The sequence below is a fragment of the Toxorhynchites rutilus genome, chromosome 2 (genome assembly GCF_029784135.1).
Source record: "Toxorhynchites rutilus septentrionalis strain SRP chromosome 2, ASM2978413v1, whole genome shotgun sequence".
In the NCBI taxonomy this organism is placed as follows: domain Eukaryota; kingdom Metazoa; phylum Arthropoda; class Insecta; order Diptera; family Culicidae; genus Toxorhynchites; species Toxorhynchites rutilus.
In genome coordinates this window covers 108,315,356-108,339,360 of record NC_073745.1, presented here as the reverse complement: position 1 = coordinate 108,339,360, position 24,005 = coordinate 108,315,356, and the positions used below count along the sequence as shown (strand labels likewise).

General features: G+C 42.8%; 1 protein-coding gene across 1 annotated transcript in view; it reads left to right on the top strand.

Moving 5' to 3' along the window:
- Positions 1-296: 296 nt before the first annotated feature.
- Positions 297-24,005, top strand: part of LOC129764694 (ankyrin repeat and BTB/POZ domain-containing protein 2) — a 31,970-nt gene continuing 8,261 nt past the window's right edge. Inside the window, exons 1-3 of the mRNA XM_055764049.1 lie at positions 297-313; positions 16,996-18,444; positions 18,588-21,078. Of these exons, the coding sequence (XP_055620024.1) occupies positions 17,222-18,444; positions 18,588-21,078 (3,714 nt within the window). The 5' untranslated portion in view covers positions 297-313; positions 16,996-17,221. The remainder of the gene's footprint in view (positions 314-16,995; positions 18,445-18,587; positions 21,079-24,005) is intronic.

Genomic DNA, 24,005 nt, shown 5'->3' with positions numbered 1-24,005 from the left:
TGTAATATGAAAAGAAATAATCATATTGATCGTTTTAAAGTTCTAAAGTGTTCAGTTATAAATTTTATCCAGTCAATTTAGTCGGTTTGAGTAGCATTCCTCTTCTCTTTCTCAAAATTGTGTTTCCGTACTTGGCACCTGATTTCTGTTATATTTTCAATTCTTGCTTAAATTTCTGTAAGTTACAAAAGCGTAGAAAACTGTGAAGGTGATCCCAATAAGGCAAAATAACGAACTTTCAACACGACAAATCTGAAGTATTACAATAAAAGGTTTCAACGTATATACTGTGATACAATGAGAGAAATCATTGGTAAATATAACAAATTTTCTGGTAAATGCTACCAATCTATAGTCATTTTCTACCGTACCAATAAACATATATGTCAAGCAGAACCATGATTCGTAAGCCCTATGTCGGCTACATTTTCCCGGCGAAAATGCACGTAATTAAATTATATCCTTTTTTAAAACCTCCGTATTGCCTTATGGCAACATGGTTAATACGCGCATTTCTCAACATTGTTCAGATATGACAACATTCAAGTTTACTAATGTTATCGAGTAAAACATACTATCCTCTGGTAGGGATGTAGGATTGTTGAAAATATGTAAAAAAAAAAGTTTTTTACATTCTACTAATGTTTGCATATCAATGATATTTGGTAGTTTGCTACCGAGAATTTTTCTTAGTGTAGGCATAAAAAAGCCCACATTGGATGTTTAGAAACTTTTCTTAATTTCTGGATTATTTGATCAAAAACTACTACCGTAGCTTTATAGAATTGTTGGTTAACTTTTACTCTTTCAAGTAGTTTACAAGTTATGCCATTTTCGTTAGATTTTGTTTATTCCCTTACATGCCTTCTTTAGCGTGTGCGAGAATGCGTTGACGAAAATAAAAGCCCATCCCCAAAAAATAATATTTAAATCATTCAATACCTTTGAAACATGAATAAACATGTTATGATAGTTAGAGCTGTGTGGTATTGTTAGCAATCGATATTGAAGCGATATAAACAAAATGTTGTTTACATTGTACTAAAACAGCATTAGATAACGATTTCCTAAATTTTGTTCGAATAAAAAACAATTTTGTTTAATGAAAATAGCAATTTCATGAATCTTGAGACAACAATTTTCATTGCATTTCCATCATATTTAGCTGGATTCGATTCATAAAACTTAAACCAAACATTTTATTTGTATGGCACCAAAAAAAAAATAGAAAACAACTATAAAATCCCGAATTCGAGAAATAACAAATCACACAAAAAAAAACAAAACAGTGAAAAGCATCAATATTTAGTGTGACCTTCGGAAGCTTCAATGACCTATTGAAGACGTTTGGGATAGTATGGGACCATGTTCTGGAGGTGCTGATGGTCGATTTCGTTCCTCGCCTTATTAGTGACACAATCTTTCACCACTTTGTTGACGAGAATGATCCACAGGTTCTCAATCGAGTTGAGATCAAAACTTTGTGGTGGCCATTGAAGGGGTTTTATTTTGCGTAAACGGAAATAGGCTTTGGTCTTCTTAGCAGTATGCTTCGAGTCGTTGTCCTGTTGTAAAACGAAGCTGTTTCGTATGCCGAATTGTATGCCAGTTTTTCGAAGTGATTCCTTTAGGTTGTCCTTAAGGATGACAATGTATATATCTGCTGTCATGATTCCGTGAATTCGCACCAGATTTCCAACACCAGCCCAGGGAAATCATCCCCACACCATTGCATTGCCACCTCCATTCTTGACTGTACTCTGCAAATGGCATTCCTGCAATGCTTCATCATCCTTTCGCCAGACTCTTTCGCGCCGCTTATTGTTGAAAAGCTCAAATCTCGATTTGTCAGCCCAAAGTACTTTTTCCAATAGTCTTTGTGTTTGTTAACATGTTTGGTGAATTCCAACCGTTTCAGTGTATTTTTCTTGCTAATAAATTGACGTTTTTTGTGAATCTGCTCTTGAGTCCATGCTCAGCAAGTCTGCGGCGGATTGACTTTGACTGTTACTTTGATCCGTTGATCAGTCCGGCTATCGATCTTCTGACGACGGCCTCTTCCGGATCTGTTAGCTAGCGAACTTGAGGCTTTGTCCTTGTGCACAATTTCATGGACTGCTCCCCGGCGTATTCCAAATATTACTGCAATCTTCCGCTGTAAATCAGCTGCAAATGATCCTGAACAACAAGATTTCGGACTTGTATGTTGGTTTTCTTTTCAACCATTTTGATTTTGTTGAAAACTCTTCGTGTAGACAACAACAATCGACTTTTATGTGCCAAAGTGAACAATATTTAGTTTATATCGCGACAATTGAATCACTGAAAGGTTGTAAACAATATCGCACAGCCTTAGCTGTCCTAACATGTGGAAACGGAGTGTTATTCAAAGGTTTTGGAAGATTTTGATATGTTTTTTGGGGGTAGGTATTTATTTTTGTCATCGCATATTTGAACACTTTAAAGAAGTCATGTAAGGAAGTAAACGAAATCACAAAACAAAAAATGACAAAACTTTTTAATTACTTGCAAGAATAATAGTTGATATATAATTCTATGAAATAACGGTATTAATTTTTGATGATATGTCCAGAAATTGAGAAGAAAATTTAAATATACGAGGTGAGCTTTTTTATGCCTATCATTATCGATTGTTAAAAAATTCGAGTCCGGTTTCAGATAAGGACACAATACAACGACAGCATGTTTAAGGTTCATGACCATATTTTTTGCAAGATCAACATAAGAAGAATAGTGCTTCTTCTTTTTACGATTATGTAAGGCGTTTGTACAATAAATTACTCCAAAAACCCTCAACCCTCACTTAGACTAGTGAAGTATTATATCGAAAAAAAAAGTTCTCTATAAATGGATGTTCTGGTTATAAATGGATGTTCTTCTAAACCAACAAATGTTCTCAGTGAAGTCCCAAAACGATATAGAGCGATTCCACGCCAAATTAGCCGAAAAACAGCAAATTTTTACACGACCCTCTTGGATTTTATTAAAACTTGGTGCTTATGATGGAAGCTACCCAAAATCATAAATTTCATTATCATATGACAAATGATATAAAATCCAAGAGAGTCGGGTCAACTGGCGGCTGAATAAGCGTAGAATTGCTCCATATTGATATCAACGATTCACCCACAATATAACGTCACCATTTCGCCGATGATGTACAGATTTCCATTGAAACATCGGAATTTGTGGTAAAACGCTGAACCTATTTCAAAGGCATTTCACCACAATTTCTCAATTCCTTCCCACTTCATTTTGGCTTCTACTGAGGCTTTGTACTTAAATGCTGTTTCGACGGGGATGTTTTCATGATGATTATGAAGATGATGTTTCGAATTATAGAGGCTTGTAGCCTTTTTTTTTATCCAAAATATATATTTTTATTAAGGCTCATATGACGTCAACCTGACGGGTCCGGGAGTTCAATATTTCGACAATGTTTGCCTTATAACTATGTTAGTAATATGTAACCGAGGTTAGTATTACAAGTGTTTTCGTAATTGTGATGTTGCTGTCTCCAATGCTCTGTACCTGTGCCCGACACGGGATACTTCCTATTGGGATGCAGCTGACCATTTATCAGCAACGCCCCCCTAGTCTGTACCCCATATCTAGGATGGTGCGTCTTCTCGACTCGAGGAATCCAGGATAGAATGGTCACTAGCCGGCGCAAACATCAGCTCGTGTAGAGTTGTCATGAGCGGTACAACCTTTGGCTCTTGTTGAATGATCAGTGGACTGCACAACCTTTGGCCCGTGTATCTGTAAAGAGTGTGTGTATGGGCTTGTAGCCTTGATAAGAGGACAATTTGGACAAGTAAACCTAAACCTTTATCTCCCGGTCTTGAGAAAGACCATTTGGACACCCTCGCCGACAAAATCAACTGGTTGCTAGCTGGTCGACTGTGTGCAAAAAAAACAGTTTCCACAGAGCGTTGTCACGGCAGAAAACCAATAAAGTGAATTGAATATCAGTGTCATCATATTGTAGCAAGCTATATGCTATTTTGTCTATTTTTTTACCCTGAATACTTCACACTTTCTTCTGAGATCCTCCGTTCTTCTTCCAATGCTTAATCATATAGAGAAAGGTGGTTTTAACCCGAACGGCGGTCCTGAACCTATCCAATTTTGTATCTCAAGAATGGTACTTCCTACCGAATTTTCGTTAGTGTAAAATGTAACGTAAATGTAAAACAACGCTGACAACTTGATAATAAGGTAACTTTTTTTGATCTCTTCATTTTTGCGTTTTAGCGCCATTTTGCGTTTTCGTTGCATAAAAACAGAGAAAAATATTGTTGACCGGTATGGAAAGTGAGTTCAACTTTGTTTTGCGTAACATTTCAAAACAAGGCAGGTTAAATTGTTTATGGTATATTCATCAAAATGAACTATATAAATTGATTGCACCTGTAGTACACGACATGCCCCTATTTGGAAAAAGTCAGGGTGGCCCTGAATCGACCTCCACAAAGGTGGTCAAAAACAAACTCCCAATATTTACATTGTGATAGTTCATCACGTTCACTCTGGCGCTTACCATCAATGGATTGCACAAGCCTGGCTCATCGGGCAGTGCTCTCTACGGGGAGAACGCATTTGATTTTGCTATCAGAAACTTTTGTTAAATCTATGTATGCATCTGGGTGTGCATGTACGCGTACATGTGCAAGGGCGTTCATATTTGCGTGTTGAGTATGACGTTTGTGTCGACTTTAACCGTTGACGTTTGCGTGTGAACTTTATCATACTTATTGCACACTTATATATGCTCAATTATAAATGTACACTTTCGGATGTCCGCGGATAAAGTTAATTTAGTTCCAATTATTTTGAAAGGAAATCTCCTCCCAAATGATAAGGATTGATTTCCGGTTGACGAAATTAGTTTCGTTTTTTTCACTTCTGTACATATTGACGTTTACCATATTATTTCTCCTGAATCCGATCCTTTGCGAAATAATATGGTATACGGCAAACTGTAGAAAAAGTAAAAATGACCTACCCAATCCCATTTGGTGTCATGTTCCTCGATGAAGAAGATAAACAGCCACTTCAACTAAAATTTTGGAGTTCACACTCTGTTCCTCTAGTTTTTGTCAAGTATAGATGATTAGCTTATATCAATATCAGATATTAGATAGATATCACGGACGATATAAAAGCAAAATAGTATTCTCTTGCTGCTATTCAGATAATTTTTCAAGCAACAATTTAATGTAAAAACCCAACATGAAAATTTTTATCCAAGTGCTTGAACACCCCAGAGAACTTCAATCTCAAACAACTCGTGAACGATTCGGTAATCGAAAGACCAAAAAACATTCCAATCGACGTTATATAAATCGGGTGATAATTGCATTTGAAAACTAATTTGCACTATAATTAATGGCGGTACTCATTGCTAATAAAACTCTTTCACAATAGTTCCCAGCAGTTATTAATCATGATTTAACGAAAACATATTGGCCCCATTTGCACTCGACCGTCTTGGTTCGCATCGGGGCATGACAGCTGAGCCCGGCGGACCGCTTCCTGCACCTAGACAAGACCCCCAGCCTTAACCGAAGCATTGCGGTCGCCGAACAATTTTCACTAATTTGCTGACTTACACTGCCAGACCGTCGTCTCGTCGCCCACCACAAATCCAGAAATGCATGTTCTCAATTAAGTGCAACAAATAGTATAATTTCCCTCCCGAGCTTTCCGCCCTCTCATAAGCACTTTTACATTTATTATTATTATTTATTATTATGATTTTTTTTTTGTAGTTACCGGCGAATTACCAAATCGGTTATGGTGGGGTTGATTTTCCACCTCCAAATCCGCCCCATCCTCACCAAGTGAGGCACTTAACATCGGCAGAAACAAAACATACGCTGTGGTTCGCAATCTTAGCTGATGACTGTTGACGTTGTTGTTTCTGATCCAGAGCCGCACATGGTTTGTTGTTGTTTGCTTCTGCTGGTCATTCGTCATCTCTACCCAAGCATGATTATCCCCCGCCCCCTCTTACAACTCTTCCGCGCACCCTCGTCTATGAATCCTTCTCTTTAAATATAGTTATCATGGCTACGATGTTTTCATTTTTTTCCTCTCTCTAGTTTTGTTCGCTTCTCAACTCTGCATGCAATAATAAATCATTCGTTTGACGGTTCATTCATAAAAGCACGCGGCCGCAGCACGGGTGGCGAGGTTATCGAGCGGAACCCATGATCGAACATGGTTGGTTAGCTACCGTGCTACCCACTCCATGATGTCATAGACGAATGTATAGTTCGAGCAGGCTCCACTCAGCTACGAGTGTTGTCGTTCTGTCCTAGGCATTGGTTATAGCGAGGTAACGGTACGGCGAGGAATCGCACTGTTTATAAGAACCACATTAATTTTCTTGTTCCTATGGTTTGAACCTACAAAAAGCTCTGGAAGCAAATTATACTCAACTTTCATCTTAGTGACTAACAATTTCCAATATCATGAGTTGAAAATCACTAAACAAACTTCTTCTATGTAGAAATCTCCCCCTGTTCAGAAACGAATAATTTACTTTGGGGCGAGTTCTTGAGAACACAGAAGTATCATCTAATCGTAGCCCAGTACTTACAATTCAACCAGCAACCGATCAAAATGTTGAGCATGTGTGATATACAGAGAACCCGAAAGAATCTCGCTGACCAAACATTAACTCATTAACGACCAGCTGTTTGAAAAAACGAACAAATCATTGATTTTTCATGTATTTAGAAAACAACCGTATGCTAATTTTAGGCTGTCAAAAAAGTCCTGCGGTATTTTTTTTGAATTTTCATTTGTTCATAAAATTAGTTACAATCATCTGTTTTAAGTCAAATATGCGCCGTTTTGTTCGATGACTTGTTCCCAACAAGATGCCAACTTCATAATACCCCTGTTATAAAAGCTCGCTTCTTTATTGGCAAAAAACTCGGATAGCCAATTTTCACAGGCCCTTTTTTGTGGCTAACTTCTGACTACCTAGCTCGTTCGCCATGGACAAAAACAGGTGGTAGTCACTTGGTGCAAGGTCCGGACTATACGGCGGATGCAAAAGAACCTCCCATCCGAGCTCCCGGAGCTTCTGGCGCGTCACCAAAGAAGTGTGTGGCCTGGCGCTGTCCTGATGAAAGACAATGCGGCCTCTGTTTATCAAAGATGGCCTCTTCTTCATGAGTGCTACCTTCAAGCGGTCCAGTTGTTGGCAGTACAGGTCCGAATTGAGCGTTTGGCCATAGGGAAGCAGCTCATAATAGATTATTCCTTGACAATCCCACCAAACACACAGCAGAACCTTCCTGACCGTTAATGAGGGCTTGGCCACCGTCTGAGCCGCCTCAGCGGGCTTCGACCACGACCGTTTGCGCTTCACGTTGTCGTAAGTGACCCACTTTTCATCGCCAGTCACCATCCGCTTCAGAAACGGGTCGATTTTGTTGCGATTCAGCAGCGATTCACATGCGTCGATACGGTCAAAGATGTTTTTTTGCGTCAACGTGTGTGGCACCCATACATCGAGCTTTTTTGTGAATCCACGCTTCTTCAAATGGTTAATAACGGTTTGATGACTTATCCCCAGCTCTTGGCCGATACTACGGCTGCTACTATGCCGGTCTTTCTCGGCTAATTCAGCGATTTTGTCGCAATTTTCGACGACAGGCCTTCCGGAGCGTGGCGCATCTTCGACGACCTCTATACCAGAACGAAAACGTTGAAATCATCGTTGTGCGGTGGAAATGGAAACTGTATCGGGTCCATAAACTGCACAAATTTTATTGGCAGCTTGAGATGCATTTTTACCTTTGTCATAGTAGTACTGTAAAATATGTCGGATTTTCTCTTTATTTTGCTCCATATTTGCGACACTATAACTCACGAACGACTTAACCAAACAAAACACTGTCAAGGACTATATTTTAACGCGCAAAAATACCTTTCCAACAAGCTATAGTATGACTCGATACAATGGATACAACTAGAACTACGCGCTTACAACGACACCTCGCGGAAATACCGCAGGACTTTTTTGACAGCCTAATATTTTTGCAATAAATTGGGTTTAAAACAATTTTGTGTGTGAGGTAGAGGTGGGCAAAACGGTTCATTTCAGTGAGCGGCTCTGAGCCACTCGTTTATTGAAACGAACCGGCTCATTTGAGCGGCTCTTTTATGAGCCGAGACTCTTTTGAACCGCGCCACTTTTTTTTAAGCCGAGACTCTTTCAAAAAGCGGTTCTTTTTGAACCGCGACTTTTTTGAACCGAGACTCTTTGAACCGCGGCTCTTCTGAGCCGAGACTCTTTTGAAAAGCGGCTCTTTTTTCAACTGCGGCTTTTTTTGAGCCGAGACTCTTTTTATCCGCGGCACTTTTTTGAGCCGAGACTCTTTCAAAAAGCGGCTCGTTTTTTAACCGCGGCTTTTTTGAGCCGAGACTCTTTCGAAAAGCGGTTTTTGACGTAGGACTACGTCTAACCGGAAGATATAGGGGGTGAAATGGAAATCTAGGCACTGAACAAGTAGGAAAAAATGCAAGATTTGGAACGCTTATAACTCGAGCATTTCTCAATAGATCGCAAAGGTTTTTGCATCAATTGATAGGAAATATATCTACGCATCTATCATAACGAATAACATTTCATTTTTCTTGAGATAAATAATTGAATAATTGTGAAATATCAAGCATTGTCCAAATGCACTATGTGCCCATTTTTGAAAGGTCCATTTTGTGCTCCTCAAATCGTACCGACCAAAACGGGCAACCAGAGCAGCAGCGAAATAGAATGAAGCACGATTGGAAAGGAAAAAGAAAAAAAAATGAACGAAACGTTGGTCGCAGTCTCACACATGCGTAATTCTCGAGCCAGCCAGTCAGCTTAAAAATCCCCGCTCCGCTGCCGTAACGATCATTCTTTGTGTGGACACCGACTGGACAACATCGTTGCTGGACGAGCTGGACGGCGAGGGATCGAGTGCCTTTCTCAAGGCAAGAGGGCGGAGGTTTTAGCGCTGGAGTAGAGTAATAGAGTAGAGTAGAGTTTTCAAAGGGCCTTTCTCAAGGCTAGAGACGAATGAACTGCAAAAGTTTAAAGTCTCTATAATACAAGACCTTCCTTCCTTCCGTAACATTCTTTGTGTGGACACCGACTGGACAACATCGTTGCTGGACGGGATGGACGGTGAGGGATCGAGTGCCTTTCTCAAGGCAAGAGGGCGGAGGTGGTAGCGCTGGAGTAGAATAGAGTAGAGTTTTCAAAGGGCCTTTCTCAAGGCTAGAGACGAATGAACTGCAAAAGTTTAAAGTCTCTATAATTCAAGACCTTCCTTCCTTCCTTCCGTAACGATCATTCTCATTCAAACCGTACACCACATCAGTTCGCATCACAACACATCAACAAACCAACCCAAGCAGCCATGTCTGAACATGACAAAGGAGGAAAAGTGAAGGGAAAGGCAAAATCCCGCCCGAACCGTGTTCGTCTGGAGTTTCCTGCAAGGGTAGCTAGGCCGAGCGCGTTAGTACCAGTGCACCAGTCCACCTAGCCGGCGTTATATAGTTTCGGCCGTCGAGGTGATCGAGTTAGCTGGCAAAGCTGCTCGCGACGATAATAAAACCCGCATTCGGAACAGAACACATTCGGTTCGGTGGACATCAAGACAACAACAGGCAGTTGCAGCGAGTGGCGAGTGGCAAACGCAATCGCAAAACGGCAGCTGGTAGCAGAAGAAAAAAGTTTGTTCTTTTTACAATCTGCTTTGGTGGTAAACCCAGAACAAGGCGGCATCGAAGGCGTTCTAAATGGTTTTTTTTTTCAAAACCACGAGTACTAAGTTTTCTAAATTGGAACCATTCCATAAAACACGGCGCTTATCAGGGCCATTAAACCTGTCAAAAAAGAGTTTACGAAACAAAGTTCAATGCTTTCTTAAAATAATATCCAAAATAATAATAAAACACAGATTGATTTTTTCATAATTTGTTTGCCAGGATCTGATGAGTATGTGAATTTGGCAGTTGTTCTGAGCTTATTGATAGTTGGGGACTTTCCTGATTATTCAATTTTCACCAATTCTTAAATTGTTTCCAGATTGAAAGTACAATTAGTTCGACATTTAGCTAATTGGACGGACATGTAATGCGACTTATTTAGTTGGACATTTTTGTAAACATAGAGATCCAAATTATGACCCCACATTGAAAGTCGACACTGTACCACTGTCATCGCAAATGTTCAATTACAGGTTAAAATCGCCTCCAATGCGATACTGAGTGGTGCTTCGGCACGTCGCATTGAATGTAATTTACTGTACAACATGTCACAAAGCTGGATAGGAAGAAATTTCCCAGCTGTGAAAGCTGTGGCGAGTGGCAACAAATCGCTAAACAGAAAGGTTTAGCCGAACAAGATGGGGATATCGAGTGATAACAAAACAATAAACTCTTTAGATTGAAGATAATTTTGTGATCCTGAAAAGGACCCTTTTTAGCCTGCATGTGAATCCAACGAGCGAACAAATCGTAATAAATGTATTTTTTTGCCATCGCTGCCTTTTAACGCTCATTCGTTCGTCTCGTTGGACTCGCCTCTTTGGCTGAGTCTGCCGATTTGTCTCTATCCTGTGAGTGTGTACCGCTAGAGTACAGAACGCGCGGACCTCAAAAAAAAAATCTCATTTCGCCATCGGAGTGCTCGAGTTGGCTTGCAAAGCTGCTCACGACAATCAGAAAACACACATCAAGAACAGAGCAGCTTCGGTTCGGCGCTCATCAAGGCAACAACTAGTTTCAGCGAGTGCCAAACGCAATCGCAAAACGGCAGCAGGCAGAAGAAAGAAAAAGTTTGTTTATACAGACTGCTTTGGTGGCAAAACCAGCCACCGTAAAACACGGCGCTTTTCAGGGCCATTAAACCTTTCAAAGAAGAGTTATTAAAAGTTTTTCACAATACCAATGCATTCTAAAGTGACATAATATGACATAATATAAACTGATTTTTTTTGTATATGCTTGTTCTTTGTTTATATCTTGTTCTTATTGGTGGTTGGGGTCTTTTAAATTGATCATTCAGTTTTCACAAACCTATGTATGGTTTTCGAATTAAAAGTGGCTTCAAATTACAACACATTGTATGCAGGATGGTATTAACGAATTCTCTCGGTAGCAAGAACTGCTTTCTTTGGTTGATAACTGATGTTGAAAATTGACTGACGTTACATCTGCATTGTATACAGAAATAACTAAGGAGCAACACGATGAGCTATGTATTTCCTGCTGCTCTGTTCTTATTTTAAAGGACTTTAATCCGAAGGTCATCCGTCCCTGTATTTACTGTTGGTTTTTCAGGACGCTTATAGCTCGTTTATTTCTCGACAGATCGTAGAGCTCGTCTCCAAAACCTCAGTTCTTTTTCATTTTTATTTAATTTGTTTGCGGAGACTACAAATCTTACAATTCATTCGTCTCCGAAACGTTGAACATTTAATAAGTACAAAGCCTTCAGAAAAAAAATCAAGAATCAAGTTTGTAAAAAAAACGAAAAAACACAACACCAAAGGTTCTTTTCAGAACCCCCAACATGTTCATAAAGAGTAAACAGTAAACTAATCCATTTTTCAGGTAGATAGGTAGGTATTCACGTAGGAGGAGAAAATAAAACAATATATTTAAAATATATATTTAGCGAAAGCTGTCCCCTTTGTATAGTCCTACGTCACTCCGGCTATGTCACCGACATTACCCACCCGTCTTTTTACTGAACCGCGATTCATTTGTAAAGACCCGTGGATCGTACGCTCGTCCCGGCGAATAACTCTTTAATAGAAAGTTTTGGTGGATCTGAACAGGGCTTTGCGTCTTCAATTCTTCCAATGATGACAGTGGACCACACCAGAAGTTGAACAAAAACCAGGAATAACGCGGAAAAAAACAAGAAAGTGGTGACTGTTCAGCGGAATCCGAACATTACAACGCAAGACTGAAACAAAAAACAAGGGATTGCTTGGGATTGTACCCAAAAAGAAAGTCCAAACGATGTCAACGGGGATAGAACCAAGGTCGGCTGGAAGGCAAGACTGTTTTACACGACCACGCTATCCACATAGCCAGTGGTGCTGTTGCATAAATGCGTGATAATATTACACCTCATTATAAAATGAAGTTGGAAAGTGTTTTCTAACAGTAAAAAGGAGACCATAAACGTAAATCTATATCTTTTTCGGGTTGGGCCGTGTATGTGACAAAGTATGCGAAAAGCTTTAATACGTACTTGTTTGCAATGTGTCTCTTGTTTCGCTCTCATATTGCTATAGCATATCTATATATATATATATATATATATATATATATATATATATATATATATATATATATATATATATATATATATATATATAAATGGTCTGTCTGTCTGTCTGTCTGTCTGTCTGTCTGCCTGATTCTTATGGACTCGGAAACTACTGAACCGATCGACATGAAAATTAGTATGTAGAGGTTTTTGGGGTCGGAGAAGGTTTTCTTGATAGTTTGAGCCCCTCGCCCCTTCTCTAAGGAGGTGCTGCCATACAAATGAAACACAAATTTCTACATTATTCGAGAATTAATCAAGCAAATGCTACCAAATTAGGCATCTGGAGGTTTTAGGGTGCAATAATGGATCCTATGGTGGTTAGATACTCTGCCATACAAATGAAACACGAGTTTCTGCATTAAAGGGTGTGTCACATCAAATTGCATCACCGAAAAAACGATGTAGAAATTTAATTTTTAGGAATTATATCTTCAGCTTTCGCTTATAATCAGATAAGAGTGTATAGATCACGTTGGCCATGCTTCACTGTCAATTTTTCGTAAATTTGGAAAAATGTCGTCAAACGAAAAAGAGCGTCGTGAATTAATCCTGTGCACTCATTTCGAGAATCCGGAGTTGTCACATCCGGACATCGGTAAGATGCTGGGAATCGTCCAATCCACGGTCAGCAGAGTACTAAAACGATACTTCGAGAACCTAACCATCGACCGGAAGGTGAAGAACGGCAAAAATGGATGCTCCGTCAGTGAAAAAGATCACAAGCGCGTAGTTAAGCAGTTTAGACGTGATCCGAGAAGTTCGGTCCGGGATGTCGCCAATAAGCTGAATTTGTCAAGTTCATTCGTCCAGCGGACCAAGCAGCGGGAGGGCCTGCGTACATACAAGGTTCAGAAGGCTTCTAACCGCGACGAAAGGCAAAACATGGTGGGGAAGACGCGAGCCCTGAAGCTGTACACCGAAATGCTGACGAAGCCGCATTGCCTGGTAATGGACGACGAAACCTACGTCAAAGCGGACTTTCGTCAGCTGCCGGGCCTGTTGTTCTTCTCCGCAGAGGACAAATTCAGCGTTCCGGAGGAGATTCGCAAGCAGAAACTATCCAAGTTTGCCAAAAAGTACATGGTGTGGCAAGCGATCTGCTCTTGCGGAAAACGGAGCGCCCCCTTCGTGATGACCGGCACGGTAAACGGGCAGGTTTACCTTAAGGAGTGCCTACAGAAGCGCTTACTACCACTATTGAAGTAGCACGAGGTCCCGTCCATCTTCTGGCCGGATCTCGCTTCGTGCCACTATTCAAAGGACGTGTTGAAGTGGTACGAAGCCAACGGGGTCACCTTCGTGCCAAAGAAAATGAACCCGCCCAACGCGCCGGAGCTTCGCCCAATAGAGAAATATTGGGCGATTATGAAGCAGGCCCTCCGGAAGAACCCAAAAGTTGTCAAATCGGAGGCGGACTTCAAGAGAAAATGGATTTCTGTTCAAAAAAAACTACAACCTGACGTTGTACAGAACCTTATGGACGGGGTAAAGAGGAAGGTGCGAGCATACGGGCTTGGGCTCGAAGTATGAATAAAAAGAAAATGCCAAAAGTTGTTTAATAGTTTTAATTTTACCGTCTAAAATTTTCAAAAGGATCGGTCTACTGGGCGAATTTCTACAGCATTTTTTCCGTGATGCAATTTGATGTGACACACCCTTTACTCGAGAATTAATCAAGCAAACGACACCGAATTTGGCATCTGGAGGTTTTAGGGGGCAGTAAATAATTCTATGGTGGTTAGATACTCCACCCCCTCTCTAAAGGGGGGTGGGGGGTCTGCCATACAATTGAAACACAAATTTCTGCATTACTCTAGAATTAATCAAGCAAATGGAACCAAATTAGGGATATGGAGGTTTAAGGGTGCAATAAATGTTTCTATGGTGGTTAGTACTCCTCCCCCTTCACTTAGGGGGGCGGCTGCCATACAAATGAAAAACAAATTTCTGCATAACTCGAAAACTAATCAAGCAAATGGAGCCAAATTTGGCATGTAAAGAAACGCACGAAACGTTTCTATGGTGAATGGACACTCCTCCCCTCTCTCTAAGGAAAGAGAAGGGGAGGGGTCTGTCTTTATCATATCATATTTTCTGTATCAAACATTTATTCCATGTAACGGAAAAACATGTTATTTGCAAGTGGTTGAAAAACCTTGAACGAGAATTGTGTCTGAAAATAATCTGATATTACAATGATGAGTTTTGGTAGAAGTACTAGGATTTTTATAGTAAAAGGTAAATTCAACGGGGTTGATTAGAAGATCAATCTATGAACAGTTGTGTGATTGGACTCATGAAGGTATTGATAACGAAAATCAAATTTTGGGCGAGACGAAGTTTGCCGGGTCAGCTAGTATATTATATAAATGCTATAACAGTATGGTAGAGTAGTACGTTTTCTGTTATTTTTAAGCTCACTCGCCTGCAATCTCAAAGCTGCTTATGAAATACCGGTGTTGCGTCATTGATGATGAAACCTACATTATAACGGATTTTCAGCAGTTGCTGGGATATGAATATTTCACGGGTAAGGATAAGTTTGCTGTGGATATCCGTTTAAAACTAAAGAAACTGTCGAAATTCGTTTCACAGAACTCGATTTGGCAAACCATATGCACTTATAGCAAACGGAGTGAACCACTCGTGACCAAAGACACCATAAACGGTTAAATTCACAAAACTTAGTGCCTCCAAAAAGCTTTTGCGACCTTTTTTACCTCCAAGACATTTCCATTCATTTTCCTTTTTAATGTCACCTAGAGTTTTTTCGGAACCACTGTGCGACACTTTCAGTGAGGGTGAAAGCGACACCTGATTTGTGTTTCACTGACAGAAAAAAATGCCTCTTTACTTTTTGTATTTGTATAGTAGATGCCTTGTGTAAATATTTGAAGAACAAAACGGCAGAGGTGGGCTGATAAGACTGATAAAACAGCCAAAACCAACGTTGACCAGGGAAGGTTAACAAAAAATCCTAACAGAGTACATGCTCAGCTCAGCTCATCCCTTCGTTAAACGCTCATCGACACATCTCCCGTGGATGCTTACTGGCTTAGCTGGGTTCAAAACTCTCGTGTTTACTCCGGACCAGGAGAAGGAATTTGCCCCTCACCTGCTTAAGCTTCTGAATTGGCCAGAAAAAAAACAACGTGAAACATCCTTTCAATACGAAATCATTCGTTCCGCAAACCTAAGACTGCATCAGCAGCAAGAGCTGTGAGGTTGAATAAGCCATCAGTGAACAGATTTTTCTTGCAGTTGAAATACATGGATTTGTTTGTTTTTTTTGTCATACATAATCTGAGCAATTCAATTGCAAACAATTTGCAACTATCCCCCCTCTTAATGTGTCCATAAAGTATATAGATAGCCTCTCAATACTTTGAAATTATTGTAACATGTTTTTAATCGTTTCTTTAATGTAGTCGGTTTTATCCTGACAGGGTGTCGATCTCACTGGCTATGCCTTTTGTTTCACCTTAAAACATCAATTTTTGTATTCTATCAAAATTGAAGTTCCACTCAAAAAATTATCAACAGATACTGTAAAATGGTTCATGAATGATTGAAGAGAGGATTTCTCCTAATGGATTTGGAATGGAATAATGATTTGATTTGACCGCTCGTCTTAATGGGAATGATTCCTTGAGAATTCTTTCTCTCCAGACAGTTTTGCTGAACGCAACGCTACACTTGGGATCTCAAAACAGACCAGAAGAACAAACCTGATTTTCTGTTGTGTCTGTTTGTCAGTTGATGTCCATCCGAAGAAGTGTGTTCGCGTATAGCTCTCTTTATGAATAGCCTTCAGTTCGCAACCATGTTAAGCCCTCAAGAACTTTTTACATGTAAAAGCACTGCTGTAACTCCAGGCAAATCGCCTCAGCTCGTGCTACCACTAGACGAGTCAACACGATATACGTCTGATGCGAAATTGGTTTCGACTTTATTACATGTATTTAACATGAACTGTACGGAGCATGTGCCGCTCCGGGGCTGTGGCCAAAGTTTTCAGAGAAAAAAAAACAGCTGCTGCTAGACGGAATACCTTGAGGCTTGCAAGCTAGCGAAGGGAGCGGCTGTATCTTAAATTGAAGAAGGAAATGCACATGTAATGGACATAATGTGGACTCTCGTTATGCGATTACGATCTCTTCAGTATTCGCGCCCGCTATCGATGGATTTATTTGACAGCTATGGTGCTTGACACACTGAACTCATTTCGTAGCGTATACTAATAGATAGATTTTTTTTTACAGAAGCATATCTGTCGTAACTCTTCTTACACTAATGGCATGTTGAGTCATCAAATTCGAAAGCAGCAATTGCTATGCAAATCAAAATATGTGTTCATCTTCAATGCCACTCTCCATAACCACTGGCCATAAGTACCGTAGCAAATAGTTTGCTCCACTAGCTTCCTGCTCCAAATATCTGCCAATTTTGTAACATCGCGCCGATATTTTCATTGCCGAACGAAAACAACAACTCGAACCTGCATACATTAAAATTAATGTTTATTTTCGTGGTGCACTTATGAGCACACACAGCTACCACGCAATGCGGCTGTTGTCCGAAATAGTTCAGCTAATATATTTTTATTACACTTACAGACCCGGTAGACAGGAGTTACAAATGTAAATTCTCGGTGCTTTTTTTCCTGCAGTCCTTTCAAGTATGCATCATAATGTTAACCGTTGGCACGCGGTCTGAACCCACGTTGACCACGGAAGTCGGTCACGCTGCATTGAAACGAAAGTGAAAATGCTTGTCGAACAAAGCAAAAATGTTATAACAATGCCAACACTTGGACAGCGCTAATCACTGAAGCAACACAGCATGACGTGTAAGGAGGACTGCACCTGCAGTCTATGTCGAGAATTGCGCGGATACAAACTGAAAGTGAAACCAACGTCCAAAACGGACCGTTCTTCCGGAGATTGCTCTGCCGCCAGCAAACAATCTCAGCAAGGTCCGAAGTACTGCAAAAACAGTAAGCTCAGTCGCAACGATAATTTTATCCTCAAGAGACGAATGTCTTCGGATTACAATAAAGAGAGCCGCCATGGCGCAGCTGTGGCGCCATCGGCGGCTGTTTCAACGACGGAGATCGACTACGAGTTTGCGGAACAAACTTCAATTACTTCACGGCAGCTGAACCGCATGAAAAAAGCCCAAAGCTACAACGAAATATCATGTTTTTCGAAAGTTAACCGCAATCGCTACAGCGAAATTTCGCTAGAACCAAAAATGATCAAAAGTACCAACAACCTGACCGAAGAGAATGACTACTTTAGCTACTTGTCACCCTCAACGCCACCATCGGTCTCGGCCTCCACGCAAAATATCAAGAATAAGATCGAGAAGCAGAAAGATCACAAAGTGATCATCTATTTTGGTGATAGTATTATTAACAAGAAAAGCGATAAGACGAAACCAGCACCGCCAACTCCTCCGCCACCCAAGGCACCCGAGCTAAATGTCTTCCACGCACAGCGCCTTTGCGAAGAGACGGCCGAAATGGAGTTCCGTCGTCAAAAGGCAGTAATTCCAAAGCCAAAACGTAAAGATCTTCCCGGTGACCGAAATGATCCCCCGAAGCCCGACCGAGAACTTATGCAGCAGTTGAAGTCGGTTTTGGAAGAGAAAAATAAACATTCGTCCAAATCTGAAATGCTACGAGCCTCGGATCCCATGGGATCAGGTTGCTCGGCTACAGTTGTAATAACACCGAAAAAAACCGCAAACATCGCTTCGGATGAGTGCAAGCTGCCGGTAGTCATAGCCGAGAACACTAAACCCAACCATACCCAAGTGGTGGAAATACGCAGAATCGACAAAACCGTGACAACGGAGGAAAACTTCGATCGACAACTGCCGCCGTTCGTCGAAAGTGTGGTCAATGGAATAATCAACATTAAAATCGAAGAGAGCTTCAAAGTGGCGTCGGATATTGTGGAAGCAGTATTTCAGCCAGACAGCGCAGAGGATAGTTATCTTTACGACGAAGACGACATTGGTGATCCATTTGACTGGAGTTTTGTGCAGAATTGGCGGGCACGGTAATATAACAATAATGTATTTTTATTTTCAGTTTTAACATTGGTGAGCACATTTCCTCCCGCAAACTTCGTCCACCCCCTTACTAAAATATTGTAACAAACGGTTTCCAAAAATAATACTCATAAAAAAAATCTCCCTACAGACCATCCGGAACGGTTGCAAACGGACACGTCAACTCACCGTCCAACAACAGCAACTCGACCAGTTCGGGTGTAAATAGCGTCAGTACCAACCTCCAGAATGGATCCAACGGACTCTCACCAGGTAACCACTACATCGCATCCTCCAACCCGGTCAATTCTGGGCCCAGAATTCAGAGTCCCGCCGTAGCTACTCCGGCTCCACGTATCTCAAAGGAACTTGCGGTACGGCCTTCTAACAGCAACCAAGATGCGATCAACTACAATCTCTCGCCAGTCCAAAATTTACAGCAAACGGCAGACCCCAACGGCACCAGTAATATTGGAAATAACAATTTGACCTACAACCCTGTCGCCGTGAGCGTAGAACGAGACATGGTTCTGACCAAGTACTCGAATGGCAATCTCAAACAACAGCATCAAAGTCCGCAACATGGACCACAACAAGCTTCTAACGGGCCGATGCAATCCCACCAGATAGTCATCCAGCAGGGAGCTCCTCATCGTTCCGTAACCGGCCCAACCAAACTTACCGTCCAGAGTTCTCCGGTGAAATCGCAGCCAGCAATGCTCAGCTCTGGGCTGGACAAAAGCAATGTGAACATTAACGGCAATGGAAACAATTCCAAGCGGCTGAACACCAATGGATTGAGCAACAGCAGTGGTAACCTGCTGAACACGCCAGCTTCTTCTGAAGAACCCCTGAACTCTAGCAGCAATAGCTCAAGCAACGCCAGTAGTGTTAGCCATCTAAAGCAACACTTCACCCAGAACCCGATACAGGCCTATCATCAATCCCAACCGAGTTCGCTCGGCTCCAACCATAAAGGATTCGGCATCACACGAACACACCATCACACGGGAACGCACGATTTCCGTGGCTTACAGCGAGTTAACGAGTGTCACAGTTCCTCGGATGAAAATCGTTCCTCCGGCCACGCTTCGATGTCCGACACGGGGCACGGGAGCAGTTCTCCTGGTGGCAACCGAAGCAACGGACCACTAGGTCCACTACCGGAGGATCGTCTAGCGGCTGGAGTGACCAATCGAAGTGCGCGCTCCCGAGCCAGTACGAACCACTCGAGGCCACGTCATCGTGCCACCCCGGCAAAAATTCCATGGGGAGGCAGTGGATTGGAGGACATCAAACTAGCCATCCAACAGCTCACGATGCGTTCGCACACCAGTACCTCGACATACAGTAGTTTAAGTGCAGGATCGGAGAGTTCCGAGCCCGAGCGCAGACTCGGCCGCTATAGTTCGCTTGAAACTGTAAATACTAACGTAACTAGCGCTGATGAGTTTGTTTGGGTGGACTCTCACAATCGTCTGGTGGAATTGCAGCATCCCCCATGGAGTCAACACTGTGTGCTCCGTGTACTGCGATCCGGGCGCTGCAGAGAGCATTCGGAAAGAGTGTCAGTCGAAGCCGTTCCGAGGCTGGGATATCTGCTTCAACGCGCGTTGGTTCGAGTAGCGCGAGAAGTACAACGTCTTTCTGGAGGTTTAGGGCTGTGTTCAAAGCATGAAGTGTCCGGAGCCTTCAAGATTGTGTTGTCCCCTGCGCTGGCCGATTCTTGCATCAAGGCTTGTCTGAGAGCTGCCGCAATGTTCGCTGTTCCTGGGGATAGTGCCCTCAAGCAGAGCAAGTCCGCTAGAGCAGGTCTGCAACTTCCTGTGGGAAGATTCCATCGATGGATGGCAGACGCACGTCTGGGTAGATTCGTCCATGAGTATGCTGCGGTATATCTGTGCGCAGGTTTGGAAAATTTATTGGAAGAAATCTTCTCCCAGTGTCTACCATCTGATCCAAATGCTACCTTAACCGCTAGTGGTCTCGAGCACGCCATTGCTGGTTCTGGAGATTTGTGGGGGCTGCTGCAGCCGTATGCTCATCTAAACGCAGGTCGTGTTGCTTCTGGAGCACTGACCATGCCACGCTGGGCTAGTCAATCATCAATCAACTCTAACACCCAAAGTCCCGCCTTAGAACCATGCTTGCTGACGACTTGCGTGGGGAGTTTGAATGAGCTGAAGGACTTAGTCCACCGTTCACAGCTGAGGAGCCAACACATTACGATGTCACAATCCGCGCTCCGGGTACTGTTCTACTTCATGCGTTGCTCACAGTTGGAACATAACGATATCGGAGTTGCGACGAATGGAGCCGCAACAAACATACAGGAACTATGCTACGAGCGGGCCTACGTTGTTCTACCTCCACTGATCGAGTGGCTACGAGTTTCATCCGCTCACGCAGAATATCGACACGCGCTGCTGATCGACAAAGATGACATTATGCAGGCAGCCCGATTGCTGTTACCCGGTGTGGACTGTCCCCCGCGGTTGGTTATTTCGGAAGAAGAGTTACCTTCGAAGAAACTTACCCTTTCCAGCCAAAGTATCGCCTCATCGAATCATTCCGGTCAAACCCAACCACTACACGGATCACTGTCATCCAATTCGTCTACCTCCACCAGCAGTAGTACTATTGTGAGTATAGATTCATTCCAATAAAGCTTGAAACATTTTGAGTCCGGAGTCACAAAACCAGTTGTATACCGGGATAGGTTGAAGATACAAAAAATGTTTTTATATCAAAGAGCAGGTAATTTATTGTTTACCTCTTTGGTACCTCTTTGACGTTCAGGAGATCTCTTTAAAACACTCAAGTATCTCAACTTTAATCGCGGGGACTCGCGAAACCGCACCACAGAACTTCTTTTTCGAAACCGCCTTTAGTCACGCTGTTATTCGCGATCACTTTATCTTCGTGCGACACTTGGCCAACCGTTCGGCACAAAGGATTCTTTAGAAGTCCTTCTCTTGTGTTTTTGGATATTCCCAAATTTACCTTAGCCTCTGGTGAATACCCTCCGGACCCATACTCAGGTACCGTAGTTTTCGCCATCGTACTTGGCCATTCAGATAGTGCCACCTAGTGGCGGGTGTACTGGTCGTCGGGTAGCGCATGGGGAGTGTAGCGTCATCTCGAAGTTGTGAGTGTGGCATGAAGCGGTGTTAAGACGCGTCCACATTACTCCAATCGGCCTTGGCCGTCCTGTAAAGCCCACTAAATGTGGACGTACCACCCGGGCTTGCCGACGTGCCGAAAACCGACACTAATCAAACCGAACCCAACCCGAAACAAGTGGTTCGAGAAAATAGAACCAAAACAAAACGAAGTAAATTAGTGTTGACGACCACGGCGTGTTGACGACCACAGAGACAAGGCTAGCTACTCCGGATCAGTCATTTTTAGTGACGTCATCTGAGTCGTTGAAGTAAACAATGTGTTCTAATTTTTTATTTTTCGTGCTTTGTAAGTTTGTGCGTTGATAATATAGTTGATTATATTTAACACCATGAATAATTTGATAAAACATTTATCCACAAAGAACATAATTCTCGGTTTTTCGGAAAGTGAAAGAATCTCTTTTTTGGTCCGATAATGTCATTTTCATAATTTATACACCCGCTCACAGCGCATTGAACCATTTTCGATTTTTCATTTCAGGAACATTTACGCGTAAGTCGGAAAACAAAATACAACTGGCGACTGTTTACACTGACAATTCGGATGACGTCATCAAAAAAAATGTTTACTCGCTAAAGAACTAGCCTTGTCTCTGTAAGCCGTTTTTTTTTTTTTTTTTTTTTTAAGAGGTGAGGAACGCTCTACCAGCCTTACCTGGGAAGGGTTAACCCAGACGTCGAGTGGGGATCGCACCCACAAAAACCAAGCCCTCTACTCGTTGCCTTATTCCCCCTGGGACCACATCTAGGCGACTACTTCAGGGGGCGGCTGTGCTCATGCACTTCTCGAGTTTTCAACGCTAACTAGCGTTGTCCTTCCCTTTTTCTCAATATTTTTTTCTTTCCATTCGTTATTAATTCCACTGCGCTGATGTCCTCTTCGCAGGCATTTTGAATTTACCCGTCGAGACGTGAACCGATTAGGAATTGCCCTCCAACTTGACACGCAACCCGTCACAGCCACCCTCGCGGGGTTTCTCACCTGTCGAGACGTGAACCGATTAGGAAGCGCCCTCCAACTTGACGCGCGCCCCGTCACAGTCACCCTCGCAGGATTTCTCTTCCCAACGGAGCGCCGATTAGGCAGTGCCCTCCATCCTGACGCGCACTCCGTCACAGCTACTCTCGTGGGGTATTCACCATTTTGATCGTGGCTTCATCCTTGATGCTCGTTCCTTCGAAATGTTCGCGGTGTTCCTCCATCCAGGCCACGATCAGGCGTTGTCAGGCAGGCCTTTTGCTGTTCTCCGCGGCAGTATCCGTTTACCTGTCGAGACGTGCACCGATTAGGAAGCGCCCTCCAACTTGACGCGCGCCCCGTCACAGTCACCCTCGCAGGATTTCTCTTCCAATCGGAGCGCCGATTAGGTAGTGCCCTCCAACATGACGCGCACTCCATCACAGCAGCTCTCGTGGGGTATACACCAGTTTGAAGACGCCCTCCTTGACACTCACTCCGTCGTAGTTATTAAATCGGCATCCGTTTACCTGTCAAGACGTGCACCGATTAGGAAGCGCCCTCCAACTTGACGCGCGCCCCGTCACAGTCACCCTCGCAGGATTTCTCTTCCCAGCGGAGAGCCGATTAGGTGGTGCCCTCCAACACAACGCGCACCCCGTCACAGCTACTCTCGTGAGGTACCATCTCTTGCAACAGCCGTCGCCGTTGTTCACCTTTCACCGTCGGACGTTGTCAGCACTTTGGTCAGCCCTCCACCTTCGCTGCAGCTCCGACATGATTTGTGTGATTGCACTGCTCACGGCATTCCAGATCATCTCGTCGCGACACATCTCCTCCACAATATTCCCGACATGAAGTGCAGGCAGCCCCTCGCGCCTTTCGGTGAACCTGGGACAGACAAAAACGACGTGCTCCGGTGTTTCCTCCATATCTCCACACTCCGGACAGAGGGGTGAAACTGCGTGCCCGAACCGGTGTAGATATTGCCTGAAACAGCCATGCCCAGACAGAAACTGCGTCAAGTAAAAGTTAACTTCACCGTGTTTCCTGTTCAACCAGGTCGAAAGTACCGGTATCAGCCTGTACGTCCATCTACCATTTTCTGCCGTATCCCATTCATACTGCCATTTGTCCAACGACTCCGCTCTCAACAATTTCCGGATACCTCTGCTTTCCCGTCGCTTGTAGCACTCGCTATCTTCCGCCAGAGTGATGCAGATGGGAATCATTCCGGCGATTACACACACAGCTTCTGTCGAAATGGTCCTATAAGCACTTACGACTCGCATGGCCATGAGTCGGAATGTGCTGTTCAGCTTCCTCCGATTTCGGTGGGTTTCCAGAGCCGCCAACCAGGCAGGGCCACCATACCTCAGTATCGACGAAGATACACTTGCCAAGAGACGCCTCTTGCTGCTGCTTG